We start from the raw sequence: 18,388 nt of genomic DNA, 5'->3' as shown, positions 1-18,388 counted from the left end.
TGAAGATGATGATGATGATGATAGTGATGATGATGATGATGATGATGATGATGATGATGTTGATGAAGATAATGATGATGATGATGATGGTGATGATAGTGATGAATATAATGATGATGATCACGATGATGATCACGATGATGATGATAGTGATGGAAAAAATGGTGATGATGATCATGTCGATGGTGATGATAGTGATGAAGATAATGATGATCATGATCATGATCATGATTCACAGCATTTGTATGGTGCCATATGATCATGTTGATGGTGATGATAGTGATGAAGATAATGATGATGATGATCATGTTGATGATTATGATGATGATGATGATGATGATGATGATGAGGAGAGAGAGAGAGAGAGAGAGAGAGAGAGAGAGAGAGATGCTTACCAACAGGCAGGGGAAAGCAAAGGTTCTGTGCTGCAGCTAAAAGCCTCTCAACCATGTGGAATAGATTGATTTCATTCTCTGTTGCTCCACTGCATCTACAAAAAATAATTAAAAAGATAATTCGTTCATATTTTGAATGTATCTTTGTTGGAGAAGACAACATGGGGGGCAATTCAAAAGCCTAATACACCCTCTTTTAAAATGTGTGACCATTACATTGATAAATTGCATATTACAAATATGATTTCTATGGGAAATACAATAGGTACTGACATTTTTCTCAAGTTGATATTTTGGAACTGTTTGTGATCATGTTTTGAAATAATCAATAACATATTCCAACGTCAGAAAGTAAAGTAGTATAGAGATGGTGACTCACAGAGGAACTTGGGCTAGATCATCAACGTTCTCAGTGAACCCGTTGGCAGTCAACAGCATAGACAGCATCATCTTGAAGTGCTGCAGCTGACTGCTCACAAACTCTGAGGCATAGTTCTCAAGTCGATCCTGGTTGTGGAATGGCATCCTTGATCGGAAGAAGGACACAACTTCTTCCAGGATCTGAAAGAATTATTTATGATCAAACATTAAAGATTGGAGGTAGAGACCAGTTCTGAATTCTGATTCTTAAATGAAAGAATTATCCAAGAGAACAGTTACAAAGAATATGAGGTCATTTCATTGAAATATATTTTTCAACTTGCTTGATTAGCAGCTCTTAAATAAATTTATTCATACTTTCGTTTAAATTATTTCATGAAATGGAAGTAAACTGAATAGGCAAGTCTGAATACTTCATACACAACTCTTCAGAACTGGGCATTTGTTTCCAAAAACAGTTACAAGATCGACTTTTGATGAGCCAGACTAAAAGTCATCATAAAGGTGCTCTTAAAATCATACATGACTGATAAAAAATAGAGTTGTATCCAGTGATCGTTCACTTTAATTTACTGTAAACTTTAAAATGTACATTCTACTCTTCAGAGTTCTGGTTATAATAAGGGATATTGATTGTTCCAGGTTTGAAGATAGGAATTTTGACAATATAAGAACTAAACCATCGATCAGTGGCTGCTGGAGCATATGCTATACAATCTTCAAAAGTTCTTGACATGCATACCATTTCAATGTGCTTATTTTGATTAGTGTCTTCGCCAGGTTCCTTGGTTGAGTCGTCTTCCATCATGACAGCCGCGAGTGGGTCTTTGGGTTTGACCTGCTTGACCTCCTTGGACTGTGTGAGTGCCCTCCTGGAGAAGGCAGCTACTTTCTTGAGGAGGGAGGACCGTGAGTTCTGGGGATGGGATGGTAGCGTAGCTTTCTCTTCACTCTGAGGAAATAAATTTATGCATACAACATTAAAGATAAAGACCAGTTATGGTCATGCGATTGCATTGTGAAAGAAACGTTGTGGAATTGATCAGAAAAGGTTGATCATCTAGCATATATGTATTTGTGTGCTCTGCAAGGTTCTGGAATCATCAAAAAGATACAAAATTTGGCCCGGTCTTGGTAAAGTTACAAGCACTGTACACAGAAAGATGTATATGGGACTACACGACAGGTGCGCGATACGTGCCCGATATCTATCAGGTCCAAATAGATATAATAATTCACCAAATATTTCAATTAGTAGGCGATTTTTCTGCAAAATTTGTATCATCACGTATTAGTCAAAACATATTCTTTCACACGATTGGTAATAAGAGCTTCCATTTCATTTTTTGAGAGGGGGGCGTTTCCAAAACTGGCTAGACTCATTCTCACCCGAAGTATATGACTTGCTTGTTCCTGTTCTCTGAGTTTCGCGGTTAATGTCCTTGTGTCAAACCTCTTGCTAGGAGTCCTGATTGATTCTTGATTCCTCCTGATCTGTCTCTCTAGGGTGTCCCACAAGACGCTGTTACCATCCGTACCAAGACGTTTGTCACGACGTCCCTTCTTTAATGGAAAGAAAGAATAATTGGAAAATTGTTATCAAATGCCGACACTAGATTCACCACAAACCAAGGTGAACACAAATAGAGTACCAAAGCTATGACATCATAAAAATCAATTTTTGGAATTTCTCAATTTTTTCTTCATTTTCCTAAAGAGCATCAAATGTAATGTCAAAATGTCGAAAACCAATAGGCCAGTTTCGTAATGTATTCAGAGACCTTTAAATCGCATTATGTAATCGGAGGGTCGGACAAGCAAAGAACTCGCGGTGCGTAGCAGCCTACACTTTGCGTGCATACCATACATGACTGTGTTCGCTAGGTGTGATTGTATCGTTTGTTTTCGCTATTTTGAGAGAGAGAGAAGAAAAAGGAGGCAGTTTCAAACTTGAATAATAAATATCTTTGAGATGTGCTTTTGTTCTTCATACATTTGATCTTTAAAATCGCTGAGGCTTATAGGCAAGAATAATAGAAATGCATTGCTGTTACAGAACTAGCGATTGCAGCCAAACCTGTTCGGCCAAGTCCCCGGTACAGGCAGCGCACGATACCCCCTCAAAAAGAAGATAAACGAGGTTGATGATACAAGCGAAATTGGCTTGAAAGCCACTGATGAAACAGAAAGCGAAGCACCAAAATATAAGTTAGCTAGCCGATATCGGTAATTTCCATTCAATTTTGCATTTACCTTATTAGCTTGAAACTGAGTAACAAATTTGGACGTAGAAATGAAAGAAGTGATGAACTATTTTCCACTCGTTCGCACACACAGTCACCTATGCTTGCAGAAGCGTGCGCGCGTACCACGTGTTCTCGTTCGTGTAGGCGCGATTCACATTATCATAATGAAAACAATTTTACGGATTAAAAAATGTTTGTGAAACGCCTCGATACGGACTATTTCAAGGCGGACGAGAAACAGCTAACGAGAAGTAAGCACTGACCGCAGAATCAATATTATTAACAAAAGCAACGAGAAATAATGACAATAAATGTAATAATAATTTCACTATAAGGTCTTTGTGAATAAAATAATATCTATAAAATAATATCGTCCGATGACAGATAGCTAGAATAAGAATGATTAATAATGATAAACAAATAATTTTGAACGGAAAAAATGAAGAAAAACAATGAACAAGGCAAAAGAATGATAGAGCAATGGAAAAAGGGAATAATAAAAGTAATAATAAAAAACCTTATGATGGCAAGGAAGAAGAATCAGGATGATGAATAATTTTCTTGTTTAGAATAAGATTAGGAATTAAGTTTGATTTTCATAAAATAAAAATTAATAGTATTAGACAGTCTATTTAGACTACAATTATGCAGGACCTTCGTTATTCAACTTCAAGAAGCAATTATTATTATTTAAAAAAAAACATTTAAAAATAAATTTGTTATTACATTTTCTATTAGATCTAGACTTCTACTTTTTATTTGTTTATTATTAATATATTTTTTCTTTTTGTTCAAGTTGGTATGTTCTGTCTTTTGGCGTCGATTTAACCTGTAGAATCTAGTCACAAGTCGCTATCATGAGCTGCCGAGAGCTAATTGTACTCGAGCTTCTCCAGGCCACATAATCTATGGCCATCGGAAAATATCAATCGAAAGTCTTCAAAACTCTTATAAAAGCCTTCAGTTTTCGACGATCGTAAATGCATGGTCCGTCATATTCTCTACTAGATAATTGAATACGTCATAGGTCCCAAAGTCAGGAATATCGTCAAACTTAAGGGAGGTATGTAACTAGTTCACTGAACGAAAATCCTGCCCGTTGTAATTTCCCCATACAGTCACGTCTACCGAGTGACACGGACCCCGTAGGTCAAGGGCTACGGGCAGGCTAGTCCGCTACTGCGGACGCTAATTTAACGAGTCTTTTCTCGGGTGTATACCGTAGTCGAAACTCCTCTTTTTCTCAGAAAATATTGCAGCTGCCTGAAAATCAGCTTGATGAATGGCAAGTTGGAAGACATTTCCGGCCAAAACAGAAATTCATATATATACACGCAGTTTTGATAGAAAGATATGAATGCAATTTAACGGCAAGAACCGACAGTCTAATACACAATGCACAGATTCTAAATGGCGATTTGACAAAGCTTGTCGGGCTTGGTTACAGTAACCGCGCATTACGTAACCGCCGAAACTGGCCTATTGAATATGTTAAGTATTGACTGAGATATGACCATCTGAATAAATAGATTTCCTAAAGGAACTCAGTGTTGTATTGCTCTGGCTCGTAATGTTATGAACCAAAGCAATGGAGGAATTCCCAAATTATATTTTTGATGACGTCACAATAGGGTTTCATGAATTAAACGATAATAGGGTCTGTATCATTCCTGGAGAATAATTATGTCAAAACACTTTTCCAATACCGTATATACATCAATTTTTTCGTAATCAAAATAAACAGGAGAACATAGGCAGGAACAGATGGTTGTGCATGCGAGTGTTCTTATTTATTAAATTTTATACAATTAGACATTAGCAGTGTAATTCTTACCTTGCTTAGGAATATCTTTGGAATGTACCTATTCTCTACTGCTTTGACACAGGACAATCTGCTGCCATCTAGAGTCTACCAATGTTGAGATTGGGGAAAAAACAAATAATATCTTTAAATCATTAAATACACATAGACATTGAAAAAACATATACATGCATGTAATGCTGTGGGTCTTTGATTCTACTAGATCATATAAGAAATTTCACTTTTCATTTAATGATTTAATGCTCATACATACTTGAGCCCAGTTTGGATGAAATTGGCTCAACTTATCATGGTAGTAATATAGTAGTTACAAACTCAGAAGAACTAGCTAGAAATAATCTTTGAAAAAAAACACAACTCTCATTTGCACATAGTGACCTGTGTTAAGTGCATGGTGTCTGGCTTTATTACGCATACTTGGATTTCTCTATATTTCTATGCACATTGCTGAGCCACTATTCATTTTATACCAAAAATGGTTGGCACATGTATGTCATTTATTTGTAATCTTGAAAATTCAGTGCAAGTTTCCTTGGTTTCTGTGAGAATCTCTTTTCTATCATTATCAGAACTCAAGCTTATCTTTATCTTTCTCACACCTAAATTCATATCAGCTCATTTCTACATGATTATACGTTGCAATCAACTGCTTTACTGGTTTCTACCTCATCATAATAACATTGCATTTTGCTTACCTCAATGAAGACAGTCTTCGTGGGGTCCACTTTGGTGAATGGTAGATATCTAAGAATATCTTTATCCAACTTGAGTCTCACACAGGAGAATGTCCCAGCTAAGAGGAATTCAGCAAGGATGTCCTGCATCTCAAGCTGGAAGGCATCTTGAGTGATGCTCTCAATGATCTACAACCAAACAAGTATTAATTTAGGGTAAACCATTTTTTTTTTTTTTTTTTTTTTGGGGGGGGGGGGGATTTTTAATTAATTTATTTTTTATTTTTAAATGTTAAAATGAAGGGCAAGTAGGGGTAAGGAAAAGCATCTGTAGACAACATAGGTCCTACATACTCACTTATCTGTATGTTAGAAGATATAGAAATGTATAGCATGTTACATTTTCGAATATGTCTGATATACACTCTCATCCTCAGCATTATCTTATATATATATATATATATATATATATATATATATATATATATATATATCTCTATCTCTCGCTTTGTCTCTCGTTCTCTCTCCTTCTCTCCCTTTCTCTCTTTCTCTCCCTCTCTGTCTGTCTCTATCTCACACTTTTCCTCGGTCTCCCGTGCTGTCTGCACTATTATCCTCCCTACCTCTCTTCTATATTTCCCTCCAGCCCTATGATGATTGTGGAATAGAATGTTAAGTGAATTTTATGAATTGTATTAATTTGTATATATATATATGTGTACACTGATTTTTTAATTCATTCACTGCGTGATATGTCTTAATACGTTTTATGTTTGTATAAGTATTTATGTTTTTACAATGTACAAAGTTCTGCAATTCAACCATCTGGCTGCAAATGAATTTTTAATAAAACCATTACCATTACCATTACACTGAATTTGGCACAGCAATTTACTTTTGGATATAAAGGGTTAATTGAATAATGAGATCAAACAGGTTTTTATTAATTGTTATATATTTTTTTATTAAGAAAAAATTGGGTTGGGGGGGGGGGGGGAGAGACACACAAGAGCCAGTGACGCTGGGGTAGGGGAGGGTTTAGGTCTAGTTTTTTGTTTAAGTGGATGATTGGAAGGGGGCCATGATGACCCCTTTGTGTCCCCTTGCTATGCCTATGCTTCTAAATCATCAAGCAAAGAATTCAAGCAGAAATAACACAATGGTTCATACCTTTTTGTTTAGAGTAGCATCCTTGAGATTGATGACAGCCAAATGTAGGAGACCTAGCTTGAAGGGAATCTGACTGTCGCCCATCAACAACAGAGGGAGCTTGTCTTTATTGATGATTGGTTGGTAGCAGCGTCCGGACAGACCATCAAACAGTATGTCATCTGGGTACAAGGTAAATGAAAATGCAATTTTCATAGACAGTAATCTTTCAATACAGGTGGTGCCTAGACATTTGTAACATTGTAATGCTTCTGACCATTGTAAAACGACCTTTACAAAAAATTAAAAATCACAAAATCTCACATTATATTCCAAATTGGTTCCAGATAGTTTCCTTCACACTCTTCAAAGATCGGCATCATCATATGAAAGAAATCCTACCATATTTACTGACTGTTCTATCCCTTTGGCAGTGTGTGAGAAGAGGCCTGGTGCTTTTAAGCTGCTCTGCTCTTGATCTCTCTGATTCAGCTCCAGAGAGAGGGATCCAGGGCACATCCTGAGGCCCAAAGGCAAGGTGGAGACAAGGCTCCATCTCCGGGTTGACATTGAGGAGGTGGAGTACGGTACCGGGATAGTACGCCATGATGTATCCATCTAATGATGAACAACAAAGAACAAGATGCATTTTCTGATCATGAACATGACAAAACATCAAGTAAATGAAGTACTGTTAGAGGGTAGTATGCCATGATGTAGCCATCTGATAATGGTCAATGCAAAACTAGATGTAATTATCCAATGATGATTAAGATTATCATTGAGTAGAAGGATTAAAGTGGCAGGGTGGAGAACCATGAAGTACCCAACTGATAGTAATCAAGAGAAAACATTAGGAGATGGAATACAGTACCCAGATAATACTAGACAATGATGTAAAATGATCACAATTCAATAAAAAGGTGATGATGATAATGATGAGGATCTCTGAATTTGAACCATAGAAGTCCTACATACGATAGAGTCTACATACACGAGTTATATTTTTTGAGAAACCGATTCTATGAGGGCTTACAAATCAAATGATATATCAAAGTGGCCCGTACAAATCATTACATCGATATCTAGGAATCAAAGTAAGGTCACTTACTCATGGGAGCAAAGAAGAGCTGCATTCGTTTGGCAATGCTTTTCTGAAGATGAGGAACACTGCAGTGCAAAATAGTCTTATGATGCAGGACCAATACCACATAATGGACATCAACAAACTGACTTGATGACCTAGGTGTGGCAGGGCTTCCAGGCTCGGGTAACTTTTGATTCAAGCGACCATCGAGTGATGTCCTAGAGCTGGTCAGAGAGTCTGAATATAGAGCGTTGAGTGTTGACCAGCTCTGTGGGCTGGCCGCACCGTTGTTGGTGATGGAATCATAGCTCAAAGTGAGGGAGGAGTCCATGAGGGGAGATGTAGGGGTGGCCATTCGACCCAAGGATGCTAGCGTGGGGGATGACACGGTGGAACCTGGGGTGTTGGACTGAGGCCCTGCAGGGTCATCCCTACGTGCAGCTGACTGGGATAGGTCCAGACTGCCTGGTCTTCTCTGGACCTGACCCTCTTGTCCAGACCCTGATTGGATAGTTGGAGGAATCTGGAGCTTGGATTTGCTCTGACGGCGCGAGGATGGCTTAGAGCTACCTAGTTTCCTATGAGGCAGCTGGTAACATATACAGAGTGAACCTCCAGACTGGCAGATGACATACATATTGATGGATTTATCTGTAAGAAAAATGTAGATGCAGACCTCACAATAAACATCAGACTTTACAACCTTGACAAACACTAGCTACTTATCATAGATGATATTGCTTCACAGAACACAGCTTAAAGTTTCAGAATCATAATTTTGTTTTAATTTTTTGTATTTAAATGAGCAACAAAACATGAGTTGAAATCTTGATGCATAGGACTGTCAGGTATTTTCCTAACCAATAATCATTAAAAAAGGTGTTAAATCATTTTCTGAAAAGAAAAAGAAAAGAAAAAGAGTGAAATATACAGACCTGAAATTGTGTTCCTAAGAGAGGGCACATCATATGAATACCTGCAAGTGCGAAAAATGAATCACAGAATTCATTAAATACCAATATTTAAAAGAAGATATATTATATTTAAAGTACATCCATGTAGGTTCAATACGATACATCTGGCAGAAGAGTCATGTACATAACAATATGTATATTATCTGGTTAAAGCAAGAAGGGCATTAACTCCTATACTTAAACACAGATTTAATGCCCCACTGGTTTTGAACAGATTATTAGTGTGACTTAAAATCAGATACATTTCATTATTATTTTTTGTTTGAAATCTGAAATTTGGTTCATACAAATTTCTGAGAGTAAATATACAGACCTGCTGGAAGTCAGCTTTATATCTGGAGGAAGCTCCATTTCCATCTAATAGAGAAGAGAGACACAAACAAACAATGCGTCAACTTAGAATATATCATGAAATCAAAACCTTTTCCATGATTCACACATACATGTGAAGTATGCTTGTATGCTTATATTTTTTTAAACAATATTTAATACTGATTTGTAAGAAGCCAAAAAACTATCATCAGGATCTGTGGAAGTTCAGAATTTGTTGAACACAATACATGTAATTGCAATATTTGTCTGTAGCAGGGTAGCTTGACACTTCCAAGTAATACTAGATAGTTTTTATTTAATACCTCATGGTAGTTCCCTAAACCCCACCCCAAGTGGAATGGGACAGTCCAGCCTTCTTTGTTAGTACATTATACACCGTGTGTATAGCTATCAATCCTTTAAATGTGACATGAAAAATTACTTTGAGTTGCCATATGGATTACCGGTATACAAATGAATAGGGTTGAGATTGCTTGTCTACTATTCCCAGTATTATCTATTCAATTGTATATGACAAAAGTTCAGCAAGTGTCTTCGTAAGTTAATCATCTTGTGTTTCATGTTTGTGAATTTTTTCTGTGTGAGATGAAAATTATCTTGTTCAGACATTTTACCTGTTTGCATTTATTGTATCTATGATACAGGTTTTTAAAGTTCTAAATGCTTTTGGAATAAAGATTACCACAATGTAGACTCAGTCTGTGAAGTGAGTTTATATCCTGCATCACATGTCTATTGAACAATGTTCTATGGGTTCAGTATTTATATCCTTTTCATCTCTCTCGAATGCTTAAAGCTAACTTTGTACCATGATCAAGATGTAAATTATCTGTCGAGAACCAAAAGGGCATCATGTCATATACTTTTAAACAGACTTAACGCCCTTCTGGCTCTCAACAGCTGACATGATCTTTTTGTGACATACACTCTATTAAAGCTAAAGACCAGTTATGGTCATGCGATGGCGATCATCATGTATTATTCAAGACATATTCTTTCACATGATTGGTAATAAGAGCTTCCATTTCATTTTTGAAATTGGGGCGTTTCCAATACTGGTCTTTACCTTTAAAGACATCACACAAATAAAATCTGTTTCATTACCATTTTGGTGAAGGATGTCTGCGACCCCTGACCTGTGAACTCATAGCATCTGAAGATGGCCAGCTGTTCAGGCTCGGAGGGAAGACGATTCCGCTGGAGCACGACAAAGAGGCGTTGGGTAGGTGCATCCCACTGGGCCCACAGGAAACGGCTAACCACAGGCTGGGCATCTGGGGGTCCGCTGATTACCTGGTGAAGGTCATGAGTCAAAGGTCAATTATTCCCTGTTGGATTAGCTCCTGGTAATGGCCAGACCATTCTGACTTGAATAGGAAATTTCAAATGTTAACAATAACTGAACATCAAAGGTCATTTGAAAAAAAAGTTTAACAGATATTTCATTTTTTGTTGCAACGTACCGGTACTTTAAATTGCAATTGAATTGTCTCAAATATCCAATGTGGCATTAAGACAGAATACATGAACATCAAATCAGGAATGTATACTATCATTAGGATGAACAGATGGTAGCCTCTCCATTCTGCACTATTTGATATTCTTCATTTAATACAACTTCTTAAGTAATTATATTTATGCATAGACAGTGTCAGCATTAAAAATTTCAATTTGAAAAGAAAATGTTCGATACTCAAACAATTTATAATACCATAGGATGAAATTTTGTAACAATTGGATGGAAATATAAATGAATTAAATACATACCACACTGTTGTTACCCATTCTTGCTATGGGTACCCTGTACAGACCAATGGCTGTGAAGGAAGCAAAACAAATGGTCAATTCAGATGTTTGTTTCATTAAATAACATGTTCAACATGTATGATTTATAAAGTTTAATCTCCACAGGAATAATACCATTTCCATGATATCTGAAGAAGAAAAAACTGATATCATAATCAATCAGAAAACTATGACGTGCATTCATAAAGTGGACTAGAATATTAAAACTAAAAATGGTTTCACTTTATAGTCCACTAACATATATAGTGTCCATTGTCAATCTCTTTATTCTGTACAAAGTATTGTACTTTTGTTGCAAAATGAATAACCCTGTAAAAAAAAAAACATCTAGTCATAAAATGAATATGAGTAAAAAAAAAATTGATTTCATGTTGACAAGACTTTTTTTATGTTCATTTCATTACAGAATTATGGTTATTTTTAACAGGATGAGCAGATTGAGTCTAAGCACTCCATAAATGGGTAAACTACACCATACCTCTACCAATCTAATTGAACAAAAGTAATTATGCTCTTTTTCAAATTTACAGACATTTTTGTACATTTAAAAAAAAAAAGTGTATCAAGCTCATCAGAAATCCCTTAGGTTACAAGATAAATACACGGTGATATTTGCATAATTTCATTCAAATCAGTTTTTTTTTAAAGCAAATAATTTGGATAAAAATATTATTTGAATCATAATTGATGTGTATTATTAAATATGACTCAAATTATATTTTGATTTTGACCTCCATTGCCTCTATCGATGCATTTTTTAACCTCTAGTTCACTTCCAGTATGAGATAGAGTTATCTTAATTGCTGAAAGACAAATAAAGTTCTAGGTGATAAAAAAGTATAATGGCTATGTAAAGTTCAAGGATTTTTTCTCTTACATTCCCGGTGAAGGAAGACCAATAGCCTACAGTCCTTGACCATAGAGGTCATGGGGTCAGCAAGACCCTGGGCTGACCTTGGCCTAAGGAATTGGACATGCAGCAGAGAAGACCGCTCAACATTCAGATCAAAGATGGCATGCTGAGGTTGAATCTCAGCAAGAAATGCCCTGTACACATCTGGGGAGGCAACATCAAAATTATACCAAAAGTGTTCATCATTGGTTGAGGTAATTGTAACATGTAGATTGGGCTTCCATTAACCTTGGAATTCGGTAGGCAAGCACAAATGCATGAAGTTATCTAAATCACCTTTTAAAAAGCAATTTCATCAGTTCTTATAAAAGATGATGTTTAATTGCTTTATACAAATGTTAAAACACTCCACCACAAGACTGAAACCTAAAAACCTTATCTATACATGAACATAATAATTGCTGGTATTTATAAAATAATAGTTATCCACTGAAATTATCAATGTTGAAAACAATTTGTCCAGCTACCTTGCACTTGGTGTGAGGTGGTAGCCGATGAGGATGCCCCTGCATCTTCCTCCCCCAGCCCCAGAGGTGATGCGGGCTGCGTCTCCTTGACGACGTAAGCCAGGATACTGTGGTCTTGATTGATGGAGCAGCTGGTGATCACGATCTTACAATCATGCACAAAGAGGCACTGCATGGGCACATAAGAGGAACAGCGATGGGAACATGAATATAAGGCCTAAACAAAAAAATGTTGTATTGCCCTTTGCAACCAACTCAAAAATCTTGAAATCTAGTGTCAGCTTTTTAATTTTTAATTTTTTTTTACCGTTTTTTTAGAAAAAAAATGGAAAAAAATGAGAAATATCAGCCCAAAGAGGGAGTAAAAAAAATTATGTTTTGGCACCTAAGGGGCAATACAACATCTTTTTTTTTTAGGCCTAAAGGAGGATTTGTCTATCAAGTAACAGTTTGGAATACTCCATTTCTCAATGTCCTGACCCAAGTTACATAACACTCACATTAAATTAGAACAGCTCTGTTTCATTAAAATCAACTTACAATCAATTGTAAAGATAATATATCTCTATTCTTGCTACAATCCAGCTGCTACTATTAATTACTGGTATGTTTTACAATTATTCTATCTGTCAGTGGGATAAAATTGACTGGAAGTGATGATTAATGATAAAAGTCATGATGGATTCAAGGAGATGTGATAATTTTTGTGATAATATTCTTCATTCCATACATATCACACTTATACAAAGGATAATATTTGTGTTCCAATCACTCATTGAACTATAAGAACTCATTCTATCCACTTTACTAATGGAACAAAATGAGTAAAGACCTTAAATCTGGCCCCATCATTTACTAGTTTCCTAGAACTTTATTTAAAAATTCCATATTTAAAAAGACGTCATCCTTGAATGTGAAGACCCTTTCTTCTCTTTTTTATTCTCACCTCTTCCTTTTATTCTTTTTCTCATTCAATTTGCTTTCAGTTACATTACGGTATGCTCAAATGACTGAACATTTAGTAAGAAACAGTAAAAAGACCCCAAAAGTAGGAAATTTACTTCATTTTTTTGTTCAGCAGGATCGTAGAGTCCAATGTGGGTGACCTGTACATAACTGACACCGACTGGTGCAAGATCATCCCATGTGTAGAGCAGAGTGCCATCTCTCTCCTGACCTACCACACGCACAGTGATGTCCTTATCTGAGTGACCTGGACGTAGAACAGAACAACAAAATCTGTGTGTGATTTCTGATTTGTCAAGATCGTGTGGGCCAAGGGTATACATGCAAATGGGTACACAAAATTATCAGTAGAAAGATATATAAAAAAGCTCAATATAATTATCAAATGAATGAATATCAATTTCCTACATGCATAAATTAATTGTGCTATAAAGCATTACGTGTTTAAAGGTAAAGACCAGTATTGGAAACGCCCCAATTTCAAAAAATGAAATGGAAGCTCTTATTACCAATCATGTGAAAGAGTATGTTTTGACTAATACATGATGATACAAATTTTGCGGGAAACTGCCTACTAATCGATATATTTGGTAAATTAGTTTATCTATTGGTGTGTGAGAGATAAACGCATGTGTCGCGCACGTGTGTGTAGTCCCATATACATCTTTCTGTGTACAGTGCTTGTAACTTTACGAAGACTGGGCCAAATTTCTTATCATTTTGATGATTCCAGAACCTTGCAGTACACACCAATACTTATATGCTAGATGATCAATCTTTTCTGATAGATTCCACAACGTTTCTTTCACAATGCAATCGCATGACCATAACTGGTCTTTATCTTTAAGTTCAGTTTAAATGTAAGCATCCATTCTGCAGGCAAACATGATGAAGTATATGATTACAATGGTACAGTACATGGTAACAATATAATTTAAGAACTTAAACTTGAACTACTGGGTATTATTAAAGTGAAGTCATATTTTCATTTGAATTTCAGCACGTCACCAAATACTTTAATGCGAGGGGACACCAAATGTCAATCTTACAACTTGATTTCATCCCAGAATACAGAGTCTTGGGACTGATTTCATCCAAGAAAGCATTTGGTCAAGTCAATTTTGCTACAGAATCACTGATTTTAAACAAAGAGTATTTAGTGACAAGCTGGGCAATGCATGATCAGTATCAAGTGAAATGTTACACTGCAGGATTTCATGAGTATTATAAATAATAATGCTCACCAAACCCAAAAGGGATGCTTAAAACTACAAGTACAAAAACAAGAGAACATCAAGCAGTCTACACTAATAGATAATAGATATTAATAATTTTTAAATATCTATTGAATTTGTGATTTTATACAATCTGGAATGAGGCCTTCTTCTAAAGTGAAACAAACGTCAAACACATGACCGGCAACTTTTTTGAGACTGGCAATAAATCAAATTACTAGTCATCAGTTTTTCTTTCATTTTTTCCTTCACTACTTCTTCACTCGTTTTCTCATCATGTTTTTATGATTAAAGAAAAAGGCATTTGACTACTAGAATTTTTTTTACAGGCAATAAATCAAAGTACTAGTCACTGCTTTTTCTTCAATTTTGTGTTACTTTCTTACGTGTAAAATTATTTTTCTAACCATTAAGTAAAATGGGAATTGCAATCTGGGACCCACCCACTCTCCACCCTCTCTCTTTATGTAGGATTCTGTTGTATTGTGTCATCGCCCTTTATATTTATCAGTGTACTTTGTTGTTGTTGTTGTTGCTGTAATTTGTTGAATGTTATTTTGTTACTTTGCACATGATTAATATTTCATGATTGCTGGTTATAAGTATATATTTGTATGTTCATATATTTCTTTTTATTGTTAACCGCTAGCTTGAACCCCTTTGAAAAAACAGCTGTTAGCTGACAAGGGCAATCCAACCCATGAGTTGTCAATAAATACATCAAGTCAGCTACAAAATACATTAACATGATATCAAAAGAAAATGTGTTTCAAGAAATTGCAATAAAACTATGAGGAAAAATACCTTTTTTGTTAGCCTCCTCTCCCCTGCCAAGTACATACGGGAGGATATCTTTCTGTATGTCAAACGTGCACTCCAGCTCCATCGTAGAATATATCTCTTATGGACCAGTCAGGGGTTGAAGAGAACACTTCTCCAAGAGAACACTCCTTAGCAGATGAGAGCAGACATCCAAAGAATCAACTTGGCGATCATGATGACTTGACAGCTAGCTGTAAAACGGAGACAGGTTGTGGAGCTTACATGTGTATCTTCACTTTACTGAAGCCCTAAAGAGATATAAGACAATATAATCGTGAAAGATTTGAATTCGAAACGAATTCTAATATTTCTTGATGGAAATAATCAGAGAGTAATAAACAATTGACGTCAGTGGATAACTGACCGGAAATAATCAGAGCCATAAATAATTGACGTCGGTGGAAATTAAGCTGACCAAAACGGAACAAGGATACAGACCCTATGGAACGAGCAACAGGGGTAGTGCAACGCCCGCCTATCAACAGGAAGCAATATGATCTTTGTTACCATTTATATGAATGATATCATAAATTTATGCTTTACAGTGAGGACCTGGTTACTCACAACAAAGCAAACACGGTACGACCTCTCAGACTCAAATCGTGTCAATACTGATAAGATTTTGGTAATGAATAGTATACAAATCTTGTCTAGCTACCAAAAGCTGACCTTTAGCAAAGTAAATGATAGGAGATAAGTTTATCAGGGTTATTGCTAGTTACTATAGCTTGATTATAATGTAGGTTTATCGGCACCCAACATTCAAAGATAGCGCTTGTGTTACCTTTATTGTCCAAATCTCTACTGATCCCTCTCTATAGCTATCAGCGTGTCCACACACAAAACAATTTATCCCGAAACTCTATAACGATACGTCGTATAAAGAATCATCGTATAAATTCCAGGATGTCCACACACAAGAAACGTCGTCACTAAAGAATCATCGTATAAAATGCCCCCTGTCCACACACAACATTTTCCGTGATTCTTTATAGAGTTTCGCGATAGTGATAATTAAGAGGTCTGGTCTCATTTCGCTCGAGGTCACGTTAAGCCCCGCCCAGTTAGTTACACTAGTTACACTCCCCCTGTCCACACACAACATTTTCCGTGATTAGGCGTGATTCTTTATCGAGTTTCAGTTCGAAACGATGCCCAAACCTGCGTTTCGTTAGACTAGTTTCGTTATACGACGTATCGTTAGTGAGCGTCCACACCTACAATTTTGGTCGTAAAACTATCGCGAAACGGTATCACTATCGCGAAACGGTATAGCTAATCATGATTAGTCACGGAAAATGTTGTGTGTGGACAGGGGGTATGTTAATTAATTCTGCCATCTATCTGTAAAAAAAGCGCATTAGCCCCAAACATTCCTGCTATTTTCGGACATGCTATCGATAGTGAAAGATATAAATGGGTCATACCAAAAAATGTTTGGTATTTTGCTTCCTTATATTTTACAGCTATTAATTATGTGGTTACTTTTTTCCTGCTGGAACCTATCAAAGAAAAATGTTACATTGCTGCCAATATCTGAAAAGTACATGTATCTGTAACATTCACATTCACATCTTGTGCAATGAAATACAAGAGGTGTTGCTCGCAAGTCTCTACCCCTTGACTGAAAATCTGAATTGAGATTTGCATGCTGGGTAACCACAATGGAAGGTGGTACTTGCCGATTGACATGACTAATGTATTGCTACTGACGTGTACACGAATGGGGCATGCTACAATACTGCAGTATTACTGGGGTCTTTGTATCGCCTGCCTATAATGTAAAAAGTGGCAGAGGAAAATCGCTTATCGAATTCCAATGCCAATTGGCAAGCAATATTGTGGTATTCAGAGATCTATTTTATATGAACAGGGGGCTTGTCTTCAATGGGAGCTGAAGCAGCAATAAAATTAAAAAAGACTAACATGTAATCAAAGATGATTACTTCATAAAAAAAACCTTAGGAACAACAATCATAAATGCAACTGATTGTATTCCAGTTCAGCTAGCAACAAAAGTATAAAAAAAAAATAATGAAAACAGTTATTGAGAGAAAATATCACATAACAATTGGTCAAAGGGCACAACTGGGGGACATCTAGGTACCGTAATGGTTTTATTGTAATAAAAAATGAAATCATTGTACAGATAACCTCTGTATAAATAATGAAATGGTATGGCATGGACAGTTGCATTTGTACACGTACATCATCATTAGTCTTACTTTGTGCAAAGTATTATGTTTACACAAAAATTCATCATCAAGCAGGAAATGATGCTTGGCTATGGCCTAGACCTCATGGATTTTTCTGGTTAGCATTCAATTTTTTTGTTTGAACCTGACCTGAATAATCTGAACTAAGTAAGTTTCCAATACCTTTCCAACCCTACAGGGGGAAACAAAAACAAAAAAGTTGAAGAAGGACTTTGGAACAGAATATAGAGGCTTAAGCCTGCGTTCAGAAGTAATTGGCCAAATGATTTAATGTTGTGCATCATCACTGAAACAAGTAACTATACGACTTAAAGACGAAGTTGAGTTCTGGTCATACGATTGCATTGTGAAAGAAACGGTGTGGAATCGACCAGAAAAGGTTGATCATCTAGCATAAGAATTTGTGTGTATTGCAAGGTTCTGGAATCATCAAAATGATAAGAAATTTGGCCAAGTCTTGGTAAAGTTACAAACACTGTACACAGAAAGATGTATATGGGACTACACGAACACGTGGCGTAAAAATCCTACCCCCGAGTTTTACGATGTTACATGACATATTTAGAATAAAAAGGCATTTGAAGAGCCATGCTTTTTAGGGAACATGTCTTATCTGATGTTCTTCCACACTGGCATAATAAGAATGATAACGCTCACAAATTATTTTTCACCTTTTCCCAGAACTCAACCTTCTCTTTAAGCTATGTTTACAATTGAAAGGTTTTTGTTCTTGACAGCTTCTAAGACTAAGAAACAAGAGTACTTTGATTTTGCCCATGCTGTAAATGATCATAATTTTCTCTTCATACTACTTTCTAGAAATTTAACCTGATCTTCTAGGAGATACCTTGCATAAATCTATGACAAAAAAATAGGGATGCAGCATGGCATCTTGGTCTCCT

At 36.2% G+C, this 18,388-nt stretch overlaps 1 protein-coding gene across 3 annotated transcripts in view; it reads right to left on the bottom strand.

Annotated features, from left to right (window-relative positions):
- LOC100890827 overlaps window positions 1-18,388 on the bottom strand; it is a 30,940-nt gene that overhangs the window by 5,828 nt on the left and 6,724 nt on the right. For 2 of the 3 annotated variants that reach the window (XM_011685230.2, XM_031000263.1), the window contains exons 2-18: window positions 15,253-15,518; window positions 13,309-13,460; window positions 12,248-12,416; window positions 11,745-11,924; window positions 10,829-10,878; window positions 10,166-10,354; window positions 9,042-9,085; window positions 8,690-8,730; window positions 7,779-8,405; window positions 7,070-7,285; window positions 6,689-6,849; window positions 5,540-5,707; window positions 4,857-4,931; window positions 2,166-2,339; window positions 1,519-1,728; window positions 775-956; window positions 396-490 (exon numbers count right to left, since the gene is read on the bottom strand). In XM_011685230.2, the coding sequence (XP_011683532.1) occupies window positions 396-490; window positions 775-956; window positions 1,519-1,728; window positions 2,166-2,339; window positions 4,857-4,931; window positions 5,540-5,707; window positions 6,689-6,849; window positions 7,070-7,285; window positions 7,779-8,405; window positions 8,690-8,730; window positions 9,042-9,085; window positions 10,166-10,354; window positions 10,829-10,878; window positions 11,745-11,924; window positions 12,248-12,416; window positions 13,309-13,460; window positions 15,253-15,334 (2,815 nt within the window). In that variant the 5' untranslated portion in view covers window positions 15,335-15,518. The remainder of the gene's footprint in view (window positions 1-395; window positions 491-774; window positions 957-1,518; window positions 1,729-2,165; window positions 2,340-4,856; window positions 4,932-5,539; window positions 5,708-6,688; window positions 6,850-7,069; window positions 7,286-7,778; window positions 8,406-8,689; window positions 8,731-9,041; window positions 9,086-10,165; window positions 10,355-10,828; window positions 10,879-11,744; window positions 11,925-12,247; window positions 12,417-13,308; window positions 13,461-15,252; window positions 15,519-18,388) is intronic. The other variant, XM_003727596.3, reaches the window with a different exon arrangement.

This window comes from Strongylocentrotus purpuratus, unplaced genomic scaffold (assembly GCF_000002235.5).
Source record: "Strongylocentrotus purpuratus isolate Spur 01 unplaced genomic scaffold, Spur_5.0 spur5_scaffold_6, whole genome shotgun sequence".
In the NCBI taxonomy this organism is placed as follows: domain Eukaryota; kingdom Metazoa; phylum Echinodermata; class Echinoidea; order Camarodonta; family Strongylocentrotidae; genus Strongylocentrotus; species Strongylocentrotus purpuratus.
The sequence above is the reverse complement of the archived record's forward strand: the minus strand, read 5'-3'. Positions and strand labels throughout refer to the sequence as shown.